Source organism: Bufo gargarizans, chromosome 4 (assembly GCF_014858855.1).
Source record: "Bufo gargarizans isolate SCDJY-AF-19 chromosome 4, ASM1485885v1, whole genome shotgun sequence".
Classification (NCBI taxonomy): Eukaryota; Metazoa; Chordata; class Amphibia; order Anura; family Bufonidae; genus Bufo; species Bufo gargarizans.
The window spans coordinates 22950161-22969259 of NC_058083.1; the positions used below are offsets into that span (position 1 = coordinate 22950161).

At 42.0% G+C, this 19099-nt stretch overlaps 1 protein-coding gene across 1 annotated transcript in view; it reads left to right on the forward strand.

Annotated features, from left to right (window-relative positions):
* The window catches only part of NBAS (NBAS subunit of NRZ tethering complex), a 678694-nt gene that overhangs the window by 429723 nt on the left and 229872 nt on the right, over positions 1 to 19099 (forward strand). Inside the window, 1 exon segment of the mRNA XM_044291127.1 lies at positions 502 to 731. Within this exon segment, the coding sequence (XP_044147062.1) occupies positions 502 to 731 (230 nt within the window).

Consider the following 19099-nt stretch of genomic DNA (forward strand, 5'->3'; position numbering starts at 1 on the left):
AGAAATAGAGGAAAAATAAATTGACTTAAATTTACCACTGTCATGAAGTACAATGTATCACGAGAAAAAAATCTTAGAATGGCTTCAATAAGTAAAAGTGTTCCAAAGTTATTACCACATAAAGTGACACATGTCAGATTTGCAAAAAATGGCCTGGGCAGGAAGATGAAAACTGGCCCGGGTTAGAAAGGGTTAAGCACTACAAAGTTCCTGTCTTTTAAAATTCCCTATTAACGTATTTGAAACCAGGCATCGGCTTTATTTCCTCAAACAATGAGGCCTCAACCATTTGAGTTCTAGTTGTGAAAATATCAAAACTGAATGGGGATCCTCCAGCTATTACCTGATGTATATAGTGTAGGAAACAATAGAAATAGTCAGCTTTTCTGCATCTACACTGCATGGAGAACACTTGTGGTTAATTCAATTATTTGATTGTTGTCATTTTCCCTCTATAAAAGACCGTTTTTATTAAAAATTTTTGTTAAATTTTTTTCATAGGCTGACCCAAATATGCTCATCAAGTTGGTAACCAAGTACGTCTCAGATTATGCCAATGCCAACTGGCCTATTGAACTGGTGCCCCTGATCGAGCAACTGCACTACTACAATGAACGGCTGGTGGACTTCACTCAGGCTCAGATCCTCCAAGGACTCGGCAAGGGAGTGGATGTGCAGAGATTCGCCACAGACAGCCAGTACAAAACGGAGACTATTCTAGGACTTGCTGAGTAAGTACTATGTGGAACAGATGTGATGCCAGACTTGTATTTTGTGCTTCGTGATTATCTTGCGGCTGCTTTTAGCCTTAGGCTATGTTCACACTACTCTTGTAGGGTCCAATTGGCAATTGCGTGAGATTTAATGACGAGAATTGCACAACATAAAGAACTTTTTTTGCCTGCTGATTCGATGATTGAAACCCAACAGGCAATGGGGTGTGTCAGGTGATATTTAGGGATCCAGCGCACGATGGATCCTTAACACCGCTGTGGATTCCCTTGTCAAAGGAACCCATGGTGCATACATCGACAGAGCCTTGAACATGCAGATATTCATAGTGCAGAGCTGTCATATCGCCTTAAGTATTGCATTGTGGGTGAAGGCGTTATCCAAACTTATAGGAAAAGGGAGTGATTCCAACTATTTTCCTAATTTGCAATTTTGATACAGGACCCTAAGCACCCTCATGCCCATTCTTATGATCAGTGTTCCAATCTTGGCAATGTAACCACCATCCTCTAATTGGTAGATACATATAACAAGTTACTGGAATATTCCTTTAAAGGAGTTGTGCAATCCCCTCCCTACTTGGCCAGACCTGTAAAGATCAGCTTACTTACCTGCTTCCTGGCGCTGGCTCCCAGCTCCTTCTTCACCTGGCCTAAGAGGCTCGTCTAGGGTGCCTCGCTGTAAACATCTAGTTTGACATCACCGCAGCCCATCACTGGTTGCAGCGGAGACCGGATCCTCTTATGTCATGACAAATGGTCACATGACAAAGGGGTTCCAGTCTTCACCATGGCCAGTGATTGGCTGCTGGATCTTTTCAGAGAGGGAGCCCAGCGGGGCAACCTAGAAGAGAAGAGGCTGGAGGCCAGCTCTTGGAAGCCAGTAAGTAATCTTCCCTTTACAGGTCAGGCCAAGTGAGGTGGGGGTTACAAACAACCCCCACCCCCCATTTTTGCACAAACCCGTTAATGTCAAGAAATCCATTAATTACAGTAGAATGAGTGATACAGAATTAATCCTTGGTAATGAACATTTAAACATGTAGCGCACCAGGGTGCGATAATGAAGACCACAGAACATCAGAAAACAAGAGCCGGTTCTGATGTCTCCAGATTATGGCGCCGTATGCAGCCTGAGAATGCATTCACAACGGATAATCTTCTGAGCCTGGAAATCTGTCTTAGAAAAAAAATAAGCCAGGGGAACGCAGCCCGGCTCTGTGATGTAATATCAGAGCACCAATTAGCCTGGGAGATTAGGAGAACATATCTGCACATAATAATGTATTTGTACTGAGGCCTTGAATAAGACAGCAGGATTAGTAGGGTCGCTATCAGAAAATGGCTTTTAGGCTTTTTCCAAATGTTCCCTGAGTGAAGTTTTGGGGCTGCTGAAAGATTGCAATGCTTAGAACTTGAAGATACGTCCTGATGTAAACTCATGTATTATCTGACGTGGCCATATACTGTAGCATTGTATATTGTCCCTGTCCCAGTTACGTTATTGATATTGAAGCCAAATTGGTGATCATCTGAATGTGACAGGTCTGTTACCGCCATGGTAATCTCTGACTGGCCATACATTCGTAATGCATTGATGTACTGGGGCATTGTAGATCGGAGCCCTTGTTTGGTGGCAATGTACACTAAAATAATAATAGGATAGGTAGTAGGGTGGACTTTAAAGGGAATACATTATCCAATTAAATGTTTTTACTACTATTTCTGTTTCTGCGTGTTGCCTTAGGCCTCTTTCACACTTGCGTTGTCCGGATCCGGCGTGTACTCCACTTGCCGGAATTACACGCCGGATCCGGAAAAACGCAAGTGTACTGAAAGCATTTGAAGACGGATCCGTCTTCAAAATGCTTTCAGTGTTACTATGGCACCCAGGACGCTATTAAAGTCCTGGTTGCCATAGTAGTAGCGGGGAGCGGGGGAGCGGTATACTTACAGTCCGTGCGGCTCCCGGGGCGCTCCAGAATGACGTCAGAGCGCCCCATGCGCATGGATCATGTGATCCATGCGATCACGTCATCCATGCGCCTGGGGCGCCCTGACGTCACTCTGGAGCGCCCCGGGAGCCGCACGGATGGTAAGTATGCTGCTCCCCGCTCCCCACTACACTTTACCATGGCTGCCAGGACTTCAGCGTCCCGGCAGCCATGGTAATTATTGAGAAAAAGCTAAACGTCGCATCCGGCAATGCGCCGAAACGACGTTTAGCTTAAGGCCGGATCCGGATCAATGCCTTTTAATGGGCATTCATTCCGGATCCGGCCTTGCGGCAAGTGTTCCGGATTTTTGGCCGGAGCAAAAAGCGCAGCATGCTGCGCTATTTGCTGCGGCCAAAAAACGTTCCGTTCCGGAACGGAAGACATCCTGATGCATCCTGAAGGACGGACTGTCCATTCAGAATGCATTAGGAAAATCCTGATCAGTATTCTTCCGGCATAGAGCCCCGACGACGGAACTCTATGCCGGAAGACTATAACGCAGGTGTGAAAGAGCCCTTAGTTAGTTGAGGCACCTTGATGTACTATTAAATCAAGGTTATTGCATTGCATCTGCTACTGTGCTCACCTGATATAATAGATACATTTCCACCACTACTGCCAGCATTGGAGACAAAATGCTCTTCCCACCTGCCTCAATTGGCCACCTTGGGGTACTTCTCATAGGAGAAGGTGCATGAGCAAAAGGTTTCTAATTCTCTAATGTCCTGCCAAGGTGTGCATTGTTTCCCTGTGTACGGGCCTCTGCCTGTTTTCCCACCTGACTCTCCACTGCCTGACCTCTGCCTGATCTTGTACTGACCCTGAGCTGCCCGCCCTGACATTGAACTTTTTCTCATATTGCACATACTCTGCATGTACTACCGTTTTGTCTGATCCCTTGGTGCTCTGCAACAGTGTCCCTTGACCTTCATAAGTCAACTAAACAGAGACTACTCCAGGAGGTAGCGAGCTGGTGGTTCCCCTGCAATGAAGTCCAGACCCCTCTGTAGGGGTTAAAGAATGAAAACCTGGGGATTTCCAGGATAAGGCCCTTAGGTGTAGCCCCAAGTCAAATCTTGTGTATGCACTGGCGAGAGATCAAATGATACGGTTTAAATCTCAGCAGTGTGGACAACTTATTGAGATCTACTGAACATATGGTGCTTGAACTCTTGCGCAAGATTTCCAAGCCAGGCATCAGAACAGCGATGATGACTGTCCTAGGAGAAATGGAAGAGGGTATGCTGTTTAGGCGCTCTCCATAAGGAGAAATAGTATCCCCCTAAATGGGAGAAATGGAGGGTCTAAGGCAGACCACCTCATCCCCCCCCCCCCAAAAAAAAAAGAGTAAAAATTTCTCAATAATCATTGGATTGCTTCAAGAAAGGAAATATGCCTGGTTCACTAGGGTCAATCATGCTGACAGAGGCTTTTTAAGAATAAAAAAAAAATATATATAAAAAATTACTATTAGGTTGTTAATGTATAATGACCGGCACTTGAAAAAAGAAAGACGGAAGGGTGGATCATATACGAGAGTGTGGATGGCTCTTCGGTTTGAGCTTACCATGGCCAAACTCGAATGAGATTTTAAGATTTATAATATATCACAGCAGATATTTTTGTAACTTTCCCTCATATCCATTCTTCAGTTCTGGTTTTCCTAGAACATTAAATTGTAGTTTGACCTTTGTCAGCCCTTATTAGCAGAAGACGTTACTCTGCTTTTCTCAGACTTGAGTGGTTCTTGAAGAAATGATAACGTTGCCGTTCCTTTGTACTGGCGTGATCAATAGGGGTGAAATCTTCATGCACTTTTTTTTTTTTTTTAAGGCATATCGATTAACAGGAACGCGGCAGAGATCACGCTCTGTAGCCTTCTGCTGTGAACACAGCGAAATCAATTGTCAATCACAACACGTTCCTTATTTATTGAAACTTATTTAAAAGCCACAAAAGGAAGTTTAAAGTTTCACCTAAACAGTACATTAACCAGGCCGACTGCATCTATGCCTGAGGTATCGACGCTGAGGAGAATCGGGAATAACTACAGATGCCACGCATAGACTTTGTAGTAAATAGTATATATGTATGTGCTGTGCCCTCAAGTATTTATTATCTATAAAGAATAAGAATACATAAAAGTGCAAGTCATAATAATAACACTTTTCAGTAGCAGAGGACACACTAAAAAAACAGCATTCCCATCAGGAGACTTCAAATCTGATTTTCCAGTATAAGCTATGGGGTGCGCCTCAAACTGGCTGTAAAAGGATTAGGCTGCATTCACACGACCATATGAATGAGTCTGCGGACCCATTCATTTCAATGGGGTCGCAAAAGATGTAGACAGCAAACCATGTGTTTTCCTGCATCGGTAGTTCTGTTCTGTGGCCTCACCAAAAAAATAGAACATGGCTGAGTTCTTCCAGGAACAGTGCCACACCTATCAAACGGTTGTGTCTGGTGTTGCAGTTCCATTGAAGTCAATGAGGCATTACCATACACAGCTTGTGGGCAGGTGTAGAAATCAGTCATGAAAGAAATCAGTCATGTTCTTCCATTCCTATGCAATCCCTTTAAGAAAGCAAAAAGAGTATACAAACCTTACATGGGTTTATACTCATGCCACCCAAACTTCATAGAAGAAGGTAACATTGGTCTTATTTTGGACAAGAAGACTACCACCAATCTCTAAAATAAAGGGGCTTTGTTCTTCAGAGAGAGTGGCCTTCAGCTCCCATCTAAAAGCCCCCATACACATTAATGTAGAGTGGACCAGTCAATAGTCCAATGTCTGTAGGGAGCTCCTGACTCTCATGGGTTATTTCCGTAGAAAAGGATTGAGAGAATTGAATATTTTTGTTCTCCCAGACATGCCACCACCACCGGTGGTTGGCAGTAACTTTCTTCTCTCTTCCTATTCAAAACACATACACACTAGGCCAAACCGAGCAGATATAGGTATGGGGGAGTCAGAGGTGGGCTAGCAACCGGTTAAAAAATCATTTGACCATCAGGTACTGCTACTCCATGGCTGTTGGTATCTCTTCCAAGAGAGTCCAGGTACACAGAAGTGACCTCCTCTCAACTCTAGCAATCACTGGTGGTTTCGGTGCAGGCAGCATGGTCGCTCATTGGTTAGCAATGTTGCCTTGCAGTGCTGGGGTCATATTTCGAAACCAACCAAAGACAACATCTGCACAGAGTTTGTATGCTCTCCCCGTGTTTGCGTGGGTTTCCTTCAGGTTCTCTGGTTTCCTCCCACACTCCAAAGGAGTAGGGAACTTAGAGTGTGAGCCCCATTGGGGACAGCGTGATGATGATGTCTGTAAAGCGCTGCCGAATATGTCAGAGTAGAAAAAATTAAAATAATCCCTTCCCTTTCCATCTCTTCTGGGATGGAAATTTCTGCTTAAAGTTGCATATTTGCCTTAAAGAAGATCCATTACCTCCCCTGACATGCCTGTTTTAGTTATTACTCTTCTCTGTGTAATAATAATTCTTATGGCTCTATGTTATGCCATGCCTTTATTATTCCTGCTAGAATTTCTGAATGAATAACTGGCAGTTTGCAATAAAGGTTCACCTGGGTGTTACTAGTTGGCGGGGTGTCCCTGCACAGTCTGACACTGGCAGCACTGATTGGATAGTGTCAGACTGTGCTGGGACACAACCCTTACTGGTAACATCCAGCTGGACCTTAACTGCAAACTGCTGGAGCATGAGTTGGGGAGCACAATATACAGTTATATGTTTTCACCTTCCATCCCAGGCCATTTTTTGCAAATCTGACGTGTCACTTTATGTGGTGATAACTTTAAAACGCTTTGACTTATCCAGGCCATTCTGAGATCGTTTTTTTCGTCACATATTGTACTATATGACACTGGTAAAATGGAGTCAAAAAATAATAATTTTTATTTATGAAAAAATACAAAATTTGCCAAAAATTGGGAAAAATTAGCAAATTTCCAAGTTTCAATTTCTCTATTTCGATAATACATAGTAATACTTACAAAAATAGTTATTACTTTACATTTCCCATATGTCAACTTCATGTTTGGATCATTTTTGGAATGACATTTTATTTTTTGGGGATGTTACAAGGCTTAGAAGTTTAGAAGCAAATGTTGAAATTTTTCAGAAATTTTCAAAAACTCACTTTTTAAGGACCAGTTCAAGTCTGAAATCACTTTGTGAGGCTTACATAATAGAAACCACCCAAAAATGACCCCATTCTAGAAACTACACCCCTCAAGGTATTAAAAACTGATTTTACAAAGTTTAACCCTTTAGATGTTCCACAAGAATTAATGGAACATAGAGATACAATTTCAAAATGTCACTTTTTGGGCAGATTTTCCATTTTGATAATTTTTTTCCATTTACAAAGCAAGGGTTAGCAGCCAAACAAAACTCAATATTTATGGCTCTGATTCTGTAGTTTACAGAAACACCCCATATGTGGTTGTAAACCGCTGTACGGGCACACGGCAGGGTGCAGAATGAAAGGAATGCCATACGGTTTTTGGAAGGCAGATTTTGCTGGACTGGTTTTTTGACACCATGTCCCATTTGAAGCCTCCCTGATGCACCCCTACAGTAGAAACTCAAAAAAGTGACCATATTTTGGAAACTACGGGATAAGATGCCAGTTTTATTGGTACTATTTTGGGGTACATATGATTTTTTATTGCTCTATATTACGTTTTTTGTGAGGCAAGGTAACACAAAAATTAATGTTTTGGCACCATGTGAAATTTTTATAGAGCTGCTTGTTACGGACGTGGCGATACCTAATATGTATACTTTTTATATTTTTTTCACTTTAGCACAATAATAGCAGTTTTGAAGTAAAAAAAAATAATAATCATATTTTAGTGTCTCCATAGTCTGAGAGCCATAGTTTTTGTATTTTTTGACCGATTCTCTTAGTTAGGGTCTCATTTTTTATGGGTTGAGGGGACGGTCTGATTGGTACTATTTTGGGGGGCATGCGCCTTTATGAACACTTTGTTGCAATTTTTGTGATGTAATGTGACAAAAATGGCTTTTTTTGAATTTTTTTCATTTTTTCTTTACGGTGTTCATCTGAGTTGTTAGGTCATGTGATATTTTTATAGAGCTGTTTGTTACGGACGTGGCGATACCTAATATGTATACTTTTTTATATTTTTTTCACTTTAGCACAATAATAGCAGGTTTGAAACAGAAAAAATTATGTTTTAGTGTCTCCATGTTCTAGGAGCTATAGTTTTTTTTATTTTTTGTGAGATTGTATTAGGTTGGGGATAATTTTTTGCGGGATGAGGTGACTGTTTTATTGATACCATTTTTAGGGGCATACGCCTTTTTGATTGTTTGGTGTTGCACTTTTCGTGATGTAAGGTGAAAAAAATAGCTTTTTTTTTTACACCGTTTAAAAAAAAAAAAATGTATGGTGTTTATCGGACAAGGTGGATCATGTGATATATTTATAGAGCCGGTCATTACGGACGCGGCGATACCTAATATGTGTGTGTTTTTTTTTCTTTCTGTTTTTTATTATAAAAAAAGGGGAAAGGGACGTTTTTTTCTTTTTTACTTTATTAATTTTATTACTTTATTAATTTTATTAAAAACCCTATTTTTTTTTTTTTACTTTATTTATGACATTCACTTTTGGGGGTCTGATCCCCCTATGCAGTGCATTACAATACATCTGTATTGTAATGCATTGCCTGTTAGTGTATGACACTGAGTCATACACTAACAGGTTGCCTAGGAGACCCAGCTTGAGGCTAGATCTCCTCGGCACCCGTAGAAGGCAGTTCCCAGTGCCTTGCATGGCATTGTGCAGCCTCTGCACGGCATCGGGCTGCCTTGTGTCGCATCGGGTCCCCGCCACAGCAATGCGGGGACTCAATGCGATCGTGACCAGACACAAACCTCTTCTAAGTCGCGGTCAGCACGAACCCCGGCATAAAAGGCGTTAATCCACCGCCATTGGCTTTTACAGCGTTGCCGGTGGATTCAGCAGGGACCCGGCTACCACGGACTGCCGGGCCCCTGCAGTGATTGCGCACGCACCGCTCTGGTGCCTGCGCGATCACTATGACGTACTATTACGTCAAATTGCGGGAACTCAGTGGTTCCCATGACGTAACAGTACGTCAAAGGTCGGGAAGGGGTTAAGGCTAAAATTAATTAAGTCACTAAGGCGTTAAAATGCAATTGTGTCCCCTGAGTTGTGCTCCAACAAGATTTACTGCAACCACATATTAAAATTCTACTTTTAAAAAGGTGACATTTGTGGGAGGATTTTTCCCATTTTAATGTGACTGTTAGGAGGTTAAACTTGCCTACAAAACCATCAGTTCGTGTGAAAGAGGCCTTAAGGAGACAAAATGATGGAGATACATGAGTCTGCATAGTAATGGTATATAATTAAAAGGGGTTATGCCATGACTAATGACATTATATAGTACATGGCAATCTCTTTCTAACAAAGCTAGAACCAGCCCTTCACCTCACATGGGTCCAGAGATCTCCACATTTATTGCTCTGCTAGATTTATATCAAGCTGACAGAGCAAAGGGAGTGTCCTTTCTGCTGCAGCTAAGGGGGCGTGTCCATGCTCTCCCTATCACAGATTAGGGGGCGTGTCCATACTCTCCCTATCACAGCTCAGGAGGCAGTTAAAGGATAAAACTGAGCATGTGCGGCCACCTCAGGGAGCGGGTCAAAGAAATAAGAAAAAAAACAAACAGCAGGTGGCGCGTTACAGATATATTCCATTAAATAACTCGTTAGCTTTAATAAATTTTTAATTATATGCATTTACAAAAATATTCAGATCCCAGTGCTGGTATAAAAAGTGTAGAATATTTTTCATGGGACAACCGCTTTAACTAAATTTAAGAAGAGGTAAGGATGGAAACATCTGTATATAAATACAGTAATCCCCCCCCCCCCCTCTCCTCCATAGCTATGTAATGGGAATTATCTCTCCTCTAGGACCAGGAAGCAGTGAATACAAAATCAATGTTCTCATGCCAAAAAGAGCAAGAACATTTTTTGGTGGGGCAACCCTTTTAATGGTCGGATGCTGCTCATTATGACAACCTCCTCCTGATAGGTGATAGGGAGAGCATGGACACGCCCCCCGAGCTGCAGCAGAATAGACACTCCCCTTGAGCTGCCAGCTTGATCTAAATCTAGGAGAGCAATGAATGTGGAGATCTCTGGATCCATGTGAGGTGCAGGGCTGGTTCTAGCTTTGTTAGAGATTGTCATGTACTATATGATGTCTGATTTTTTTAATTTTTTTTTACATTAGTCATGGGATAACCCCTTTAAGATGCATTAGCTATACAAAGTAATGCATGTGCGTTTAACTTCTGGCTCTCAGCTTAATAAGAAAATAAATAAACAATTGAAGGGTCTTTTTAGCTGGTGGCACTCTGGATTGGATAGGGCTGGACTTTGGCAGTAAATGTGGATTGGATCAGTGAAACTGAGGATAGAGCGTGTTTAAATCCATCTAATGGTACATAAGTTGCAAGAAAAAGTATGTGAACCCTTTGGAATGATATGGATTTTTGCACAAATTGGTCATAAAATGTGATCTGATATTCACAATAGGAAATCACAGTCTGCTTACACTAATAACACACAAAGAATTAAATGTTACCATGTTTTTATTGAACACACCATGTAAACATTCACAGTGCAGGTGGAAAAAGTATGTGAACCCTTGGATTTAATAACTGGTTGAACCTCCTTTGGCAGCAATAACTTCATCCAAACGTTTCCTGTAGTTGCAGATCAGACGTGCACAACGGTCAGGAGTAATTCTTGACCTTTCCTCTTTACAGAACTGTTTCAGTTCAGCAATATTCTTGGGATGTCTGGTGTGAATGGCTTTCTTGAGGTCATGCCACAGCATCTCAATCGGGTTGAGGTCAGGACTCTGACTGGGCCACTCCAGAAGGCATATTTCCTTCTGTTTAAGCCATTCTGTTGTTGACTTACTTCTATGCTTTGGGTCGTTGTCCTGTTGTAACATCTTCTGTTGAGCTTCAGCTGGTGGACAGATGGCCTTAAGTTCTCCTGCAAAATGTCTTGATAAACTTGGCAATTAATTTTTCCTTCGATGTTAGCAATCCGTCCAGGCCCTGACGCAGCAAAGCAGCCCCAAACCATAGATGCCCCCACCACCATACTTCACAGTTGGGATGAGGTTTTGATGTTGGTGTGCTGAGCCTCTTTTTCTCCACACATAGTGTTGTGTGTTTCTTCCAAACAACTCAACTTTGGTTTCATCTGTCCACAGAATATTTTGCCAGTACTGCTGTGGAACATCCAGGTGCTCTTGTGCAAACTGTAAACGTGCAGCAATGTTTTTTTTGGACAGCAGTGGCTTCCGCTGTGGTATCCTCCCATGAAATCCATTCTTGTTTAGTGTTTTACGTACCGTAGATTCGCTAACAGGGATGTCAGCATATGCCAGAGACTTTTGTAAGTCTTTAGCTGACACTCTAGGATTCTTCTTCACCTCATTGAGCAGTATGCGCTGTGCTCTTGCAGTCATCTTTACAGGACGGCCACTCCTAGGGAGAGTAGCAGCAGTGCTGAACTTTCTCCATTTATAGACAATTTGTCTTACTGATGAACAGCAAGGCTTTTGGAGATACTTTTATAACCCTTTCCAGCTTTATGCAAGTCAACAATTCTTAATCGTACGTCGCTCTTTTGTGCGAGGCATCATTTACATCAGGCAATGCTTCTTGTGAAAAGCAAACCCAGAACTGGTGTGTGTGTTTTATAGGGCAGGACAGTTGTAACCAACACCTCTAATTTCATCTCATTGATTGGACTTTAGTTGGCTGACACCTCACTCCAATTAGCTCTTGGAGATGTCATTAGTCTAGGGGTTCACATACTTTTTCCACCTGCACTGTGAATGTTTACATGGTGTGTTCAATAAAAACATGGTAACATTTAATTCTTTGTGTGTTATTAGTTTAAGCAGACTATGATTGTCTATTGTTGTGACTTAGATGAAGATCAGATCACATTTTATGCTTGCAACTGTATATACTTTTTTAACAGTATGTAAAGAAACGGTGGTATAACTACACAAAAAAAAAACTGCTTTCAATAATTTCACAAACAATTAGAGCAAACCCCATCAGACTATGATACATTTGGTACAAATCTGCAGTAAAGAAAGGGGTGTGAAGGTTTTTTACAGTACGACCGGCTTATCGGCGCAGTTCTGCAATCAGTGACTGTTGGCAGGACTCCGGCAGGTCACGTGGTCATGTCCTGGCACTAATCTTGCATACTCTGCCCTTTGCTAAGACATGAAACGTGGCTAAATTTGTATCAAATAAATGATTGGGTTTGTACGGCATAATAATGTGTTTTTGTCACCCGGCTCTGTGGGAACAACAAAGTGTGAAAGAGCCAATTATGGCATGCTGCTGATCTTTGAGATGGCCATGAATCATTTTTATAGTGTTTTTATATGCTTTTAATTAGCCTTTCCAGTGTAAGAGGCTTTGTACGGTGCATTGGTATGCAGTGCTTCTCCTCGGCGGCTCTTATGGGAAAAACATACAGAGTAAAGAATGCAATAGAGGCCACGGAGAGATCTTCACTTCATTACAGCTAATGGGGGTTTGCTCTTCTCTCAATGAAACGTGAAGGTTTTTTATTGACTTGCTCTGCATTTTGCCTTTGAGATCTTATGACCCTGAGGAAAAAAAAATATATATAAAAGTTGTACGGGTCAATTTCCATTCTATGAAGGGTGTGTAGACTTGTGCAACCATTATTACTGCATCATAAAATGTAAATGGTCACTTTGTGTATACAGCTCCTATGCAGACCTGCACGTCTACCCTGCATCCATTAGTCCAAAAATCAGATAATCTTGTTCTAATTTCCAACAAATATCGGGAATTTCTTCAAACCAGGACAAGGAGGACTCAGCGGAGACGACGAGTAACTAGTCTCTGACGATGAACTCGTTGGCTCCATCCGATTACGATGCAGTCGCTGTTTCATTAATGCCGTCCTGTATGAATGTATGGTATGAGGATGGTACGGGCATTGGAACTGCATCCAAAGTAGATGTCAGGTATACAGTATGTTACAGCTGGCACCGTGCTGCAGCAGTTGTTCAATAGTGACTGCAGATCTAAGCAGTTTGACAAAGGGAGAGGGGGCTCCCTCTGTCACCCCAATCTGTGCCCCCACAGCTGGATCATAGGGTACCAATGGATTTCCATGGCTGCTGGGGACCTAAGGTTTGCCATCCTTGTATTCCTATCAGGCCCTCCTAAACAAAACACCTGTTATGGTGCCTGACAGTTTTACACTGACAGGCACAATACACTGCAATACAGAAATATTGCAGTTTGTTATATCAGCGATCAAGTGATTGCATGGTTAGGTTCCCCTGTGGCCAGGCCAGATAGGGCCTGGCCATAGAAAGGAGTGGAGCTTTGCTGCAGCAAGAGCAATGGTGGCGCCCTCATTGCACCAAAGGCCTAGTTTGCATATTACGAAAAAGTATCATAACTCTTGAACGGAGCCTTAGATTGACAAAAGAAAAACAGCTGTATAATCCGGTGAGCCACAGCTATGTGTCTATTGAGGATATGTCCACAGGGGGCAAACACAGTCCATGCAGGTATGTCCATATGGAGCGTTTTACAATAGCAAAAAAGTGGATGCAAATTTAAGAGATTTTATCCACATGCTGCGCAAAGCTGTAGCAAAATCCGCTCCAACAAATTCTGCTGCGGACAATTGGTTACATCCGGCCGTACCCCTTTTGGGGCAGATTTACTAACCTTGTCTAAAACTTAGACAAAGTAAACTTTTTGACAGGCGGACGGATTTATCACAGTGGCTGCAGCTTGATAATAAATTTGAATAATTGAATAAATAAGTTGCACCCCGCTTTATCCCCCCTAACACGTCCCCTCATTGGCAGCAATAAGTCCCGGAACTTTTCAGAATTAAGGAAATTGAGGCACTGTGTATAACTATTTGTGGTGCCTTTGGTTTATAGAGGCATTTTATTATAGGTTAAAAAAAAACTTGATTTGACATTTTTGACGTCCCAACTTTTGGTGCATTTTGCGGCATCTTGTAGGCGCCATCACGTTAGTAAATGTGGGCTTTTGCCTGTCGCAACGCCTGGAGTCACAAGGACCTGCTTAGTACCAAGGATGCTATTTGTCTACCAGGAGTGACTGGAAGTAAAAGCCTGTAGAGAAGGGGAGCGTGACAGTCTTGTCAGTTAGATATGTAAATCACTGCCCTCGTCTGATTTCTGAGTGACGTGAACACATCTCTGTGTCCTTTCAAGCTCCGCACTAGTTCAAGCAATGTTTCTCAGCAGTGACATTTAGTGGCAGCAATAAATCCCGGAACGTGATGAATATATTGAAGAAAGGAGATCAACGAGAGCGATGATGTGTTTCTTAAACTTTTCAGAATTAAGAAAATCAAAAAGTTTGGGATGAGCACAGACGTCTGATGATACGGTGCGAGCGCAGTCAGCGGGGGTTCTTGTTCTGTTCCTCTTCTCCGCTCTCTCTCCAGCAGGCAATCACATTGTCACTCAGAACCATTACTGAACACGCTGAAGGCAGCCTTTTACCTCAAGCCACTTGATGGAGAACTCCTACTCGCCTCCTTTTTGTGCCGAGCCTTGCATTAGGAGAATCACAAGCATTCTTCCAGTATCTGCCTTTTCAATCTCATCCATTTGGGCAGAAGGAAAAAAAAAGAAGTTATATAGAAGTTTTGCTAAACTTTCTGTAGCAGAAACCTAGGTCATAAGAAACTGGTTTATCTTTAAAAGTATCTATACTTTTACTTTTTTTTATTAATCCAGTGCATCTAAACTAATAAAATCCATCAACTTTGCTTAAAATAAATCTGTTTGTTTTGTGTATACAGCTCCTATGCAGACCTATATGTCTCCATGATCTCAGACTACAAACCCTGTGTAGTCTGGTGTGTTTCTTCCATCTATCACCTGGTAGATCAGCACAGGGTTTCTTTTTCTAGTGGATTCTCCACCAGCCAGACTATGGAGACTTATGGGTGTGCCTCAGTACCTCTTAAGGGGTCCTCAACAATGAGGAACGCCTCAAGGTTTGTGAAGCAGTGGGTTAGCACAAAAATAAAGGGCGGCTGGTAATTCCAACTGCAGGATCAGACTACACATTTTTTTTCCTGTGATCTAGAACCAGTGTGACACACAGGTCTGTGTAGGAGCTGCATACACAAAGCGGTGAGATATTTTTATGTTTTTGATGTATTGGAGCCCTACAAATGGATTAATGAGTGTATGTATCTTGTAGCTCTGAGCTGTTATTGGGTGCTCTTTTGCCTGTGGTCATTTTTTTTCTTACACCAAAATATGTACTCTATGATCGAGATTTACTAATGTGTATTTGCCTAGAATCTGTAAAAAAAAAAAAAAAAAAAAAAAAAAAAAAAAAAATGATGGTGCAAATTTGCTTTATTTTAGCACGTTTTGTCTTGATTAGGGTTTCTACACTTTATCCCAACTTGCCTGAAAGAGATCGTGGCTTAGCAGGATGGGGTGGGGCTTTGCTGAGAAGGGGTGTGGCAGTGATGCTCCGTTTTGTGCCAAAATTGGGCCACAATTCTGGAGTAAAGCTCTGTCTTACAAGAAGACAATAGATTTTGTGTTATACAAAACGGTCTACCCCGGTATCAGATTTATTACCCAGCTTGAGCCCATGTGATAAATCTGGTGCAGGTCTAGACAGCCGATGTAAGGTTATGCCATTTGTAGATTTAGTAAATCTGGTCCTATATGTTTATCATATTTTTATACATTGGTATTAGTGGACAGGTGCTCAGAGTCATATCCAGCTAAGCTCCACCCATAACAGGAAGTGGAAGTGATGCATAATGTCTTAAATGCAATAAAATATTAAGGATTTCAACATTTTCATAATAAAATGTCCAAGGCCATTTCTAATATAGATGAATACATCACCAGTGTCCTAAAGGAGTAACAATTTGCAGTGACTAGCGTTTTCCTTTAAAGGGGTTATCCCACAATTAATGTAAAAAATGGAAATCCAATATCCTGTAGTACGTGACAATCTCTTTCTAACAAAGCTAGAACCAGCCCTGTACCTCACATGGATCCAGAGATCTCCCCATTCATTGCTTCAATTGATCTGCTAGATTTATTTCAGGCTGACAGCATAGGGGCAGTGTACTTTCTCAGGGGGGGTGTCCTGCCTCCTGGAGCTGGTGGCAGTTGAAGGATGAAACTGAGCATGGAGCATGTGCGTCCACCTCACTGAGATGGACAGACATTTTTGAAAAAGAACAAACAGCAGGTGGCGCTATACAGATGGATTTCAATGAATATCTCAGTGGCTATGCTAATTTTTTTATTACATGCAATTACAAAAGTATTTGTATAAGTAATTATAAAAGTATTTTTTCATGGGATAACCCCTTTAAGGTGCATACGGATATCATTCATCCTCCTTTACAGATGTGTCCACCCTTACCTTAGCTCAAATTTGGTTGAGAACTACTCTTTTCTAATGAAACCGATACAATACAATATCGCAACATGCTAACAAAACCCTTGACAGGCTGCAGTTCCTGTTGCAAGCAACATGGCCGCACATAGACACATGTAACATTCACAACCCATGACAGAATATCACGAATTATGTTTTAACAAAAAAAAAAAAAGAAATAAAAAGCTGGTCGTCTCATGACACAGATCACAGATTATACTAAGCCAGGAGGACAGGTACTGAACGACATGTCTGTAGGTGAGAGTGATTTCCGGTGACAGCTAGTCCTCCATGACGGGCTGACAAGATGATTGTGGATCTGGTCCATGTATGAAACTGTGCGTGGAGTTAATTACTGGCTGATTAAGCTTTGATTTGGCAGATGAATGTGTTTCCATAAATGTTTCTTTTAATGAGTCCTTGGAATGTTGATGTGTTACGTTGTTAATTGCACAGAGAGGCATCGCACCTCACTACTAGAATTTATATCCTGTTAATGAGAGCACCAAGATCAGAGGTGACGGTGAACGCTTACTTACAGCAGGAAAAGCAGAGATCTCACAGATCTAATTGTTTGTTTTACTGGAAGGGGGATTTAGTAGTCAGTGGTTTATCTATGAAACATCAAGAGAACAGCAAAGAAACTATTTCATCACTGTGTCTTCTCATACATGGTATCATGTGTCTGGACCGATGATCAGCCACTCACTATAGCTGGATAGATAAATGCGATAGATAAATACTGTACAGGGAGTGCAGAATTATTAGGCAAGTTGTATTTATGAGGATTCATTTTATTATTGAACAACAACCATGTTCTCAATGAACCCAAAAAACTCATTAATATCAAAGCTGAATATTTTTGGAAGTATTTTTTAGTTTGTTTTTAGTTTTAGCTATTTTAGGGGGATATCTGTGTGTGCAGGTGACTATTACTGTGCATAATTATTAGGCAACTTAACAAAAAACAAATATATACCCATTTCAATTATTTATTTTTACCAGTGAAACCAATATAACATCTCAACATTCACAAATATACATTTCTGACATTCAAAAACAAAACAAAAACAAATCAGTGACCAATATAGCCACCTTTCTTTGCAAGGACACTCAAAAGCCTGCCATCCATGGATTCTGTCAGTGTTTTGATCTGTTCACCATCAACATTGCGTGCAGCAGCAACCACAGCCTCCCAGACACTGTTCAGAGAGGTGTACTGTTTTCCCTCCTTGTAAATCTCACATTTGATGATGGACCACAGGTTCTCAATGGGGTTCAGATCAGGTGAACAAGGAGGCCATGTCATTAGATTTTCTTCTTTTATACCCTTTCTTGCCAGCCACGCTGTGGAGTACTTGGACGCGTGTGATGGAGCATTGTCCTGCATGAAAATCATGTTTTTCTTGAAGGATGCAGACTTCTTCCTGTACCACTGCTTGAAGAAGGTGTCTTCCAGAAACTGGCAGTAGGACTGGGAGTTGAGCTTGACTCCATCCTCAACCCAAAAAGGCCCCACAAGCTCATCTTTGATGATACCAGCCCAAACCAGTACTCCACCTCCACCTTGCTGGCGTCTGAGTCGGACTGGAGCTCTCTGCCCTTTACCAATCCAGCCACGGGCCCATCCATCTGGCCCATCAAGACTCACTCTCATTTCATCAGTCCATAAAACCTTAGAAAAATCAGTCTTGAGATATTTCTTGGCCCAGTCTTGACGTTTCAGCTTGTGTGTCTTGTTCAGTGGTGGTCGTCTTTCAGCCTTTCTTACCTTGGCCATGTCTCTGAGTATTGCACACCTTGTGCTTTTGGGCACTCCAGTGATGTTGCAGCTCTGAAATATGGCCAAACTGGTGGCAAGTGGCATCTTGGCAGCTGCACGCTTGACTTTTCTTGGAGCGATTTAGTCTATCCGGCTCCTCACCGCTGTCTCCTCTCTCCCCAGCTCCAGCAGTGTATAGCTCCGGCTCCGGATAGACGAAATCGCTCCAGTTCTCTGAAGTCTCGCGAGAACTGGAGCGTCTTCTCCCTGGCTAAGAGCGGAGCGCACTGATTGGATGCGCTCCGTGCCAGGGAGAAGATGAAAGGCACGACCGGGAGAACTTTTAAAGCCAGCCCATTTGAGGCTGGCTCATTAGCATGGAGGGCGGGAATTATTCCGGGGGGCATAGCGGACAAACGGGGGCACAGAATGAAAAAAGAATTAACGTTCAAGAAATCATGGGGGCATGTAAGTAACGCTATAGTCTTAGTTTAAAATGTTTTTTTTTTTTAGGTGAAAGGTCCTCTTTAAATAAGGTAAATGTGAACAAGGCTCCGGGTCCAGACGGATTACACTCAATAGTGCTTAAAGCAGGCATGTCCAAACTGCGGCCCTCCAGCTGTTGCAAAACTACAACTCCCAGCATGCCCGAATAGCTGTAAGCTATCCAGGCATGCTGGGAGTTGTAGTTTTGCAACAGCTGGAGGGCCGCAGTTTGGACATGCCTGGCTTAAAGAGCTCAGTTCAGTCATTGCTGTGCCCCTGTTTATAATGTTTAAAGATTCTCTAGGTACTGGTACAGTGCCAAGTGATTGGCGCAAGGCAAATGTGGTGCCCATATTCAAAAAAGGATCTAGGTTCTTCACAGGTAATTATAGACCAGTTAGTTTAACTTCTGTTGTGGGAAAAGTGTTTTAAGGACTCTTAAGGGACTATATACAGAAGTATGTGACTATAAATGCTATTATAAGTGATAACCAGCCTGGGTTTACCAAGGACAGAAGTTGTCAGACTAACCTGATTTGT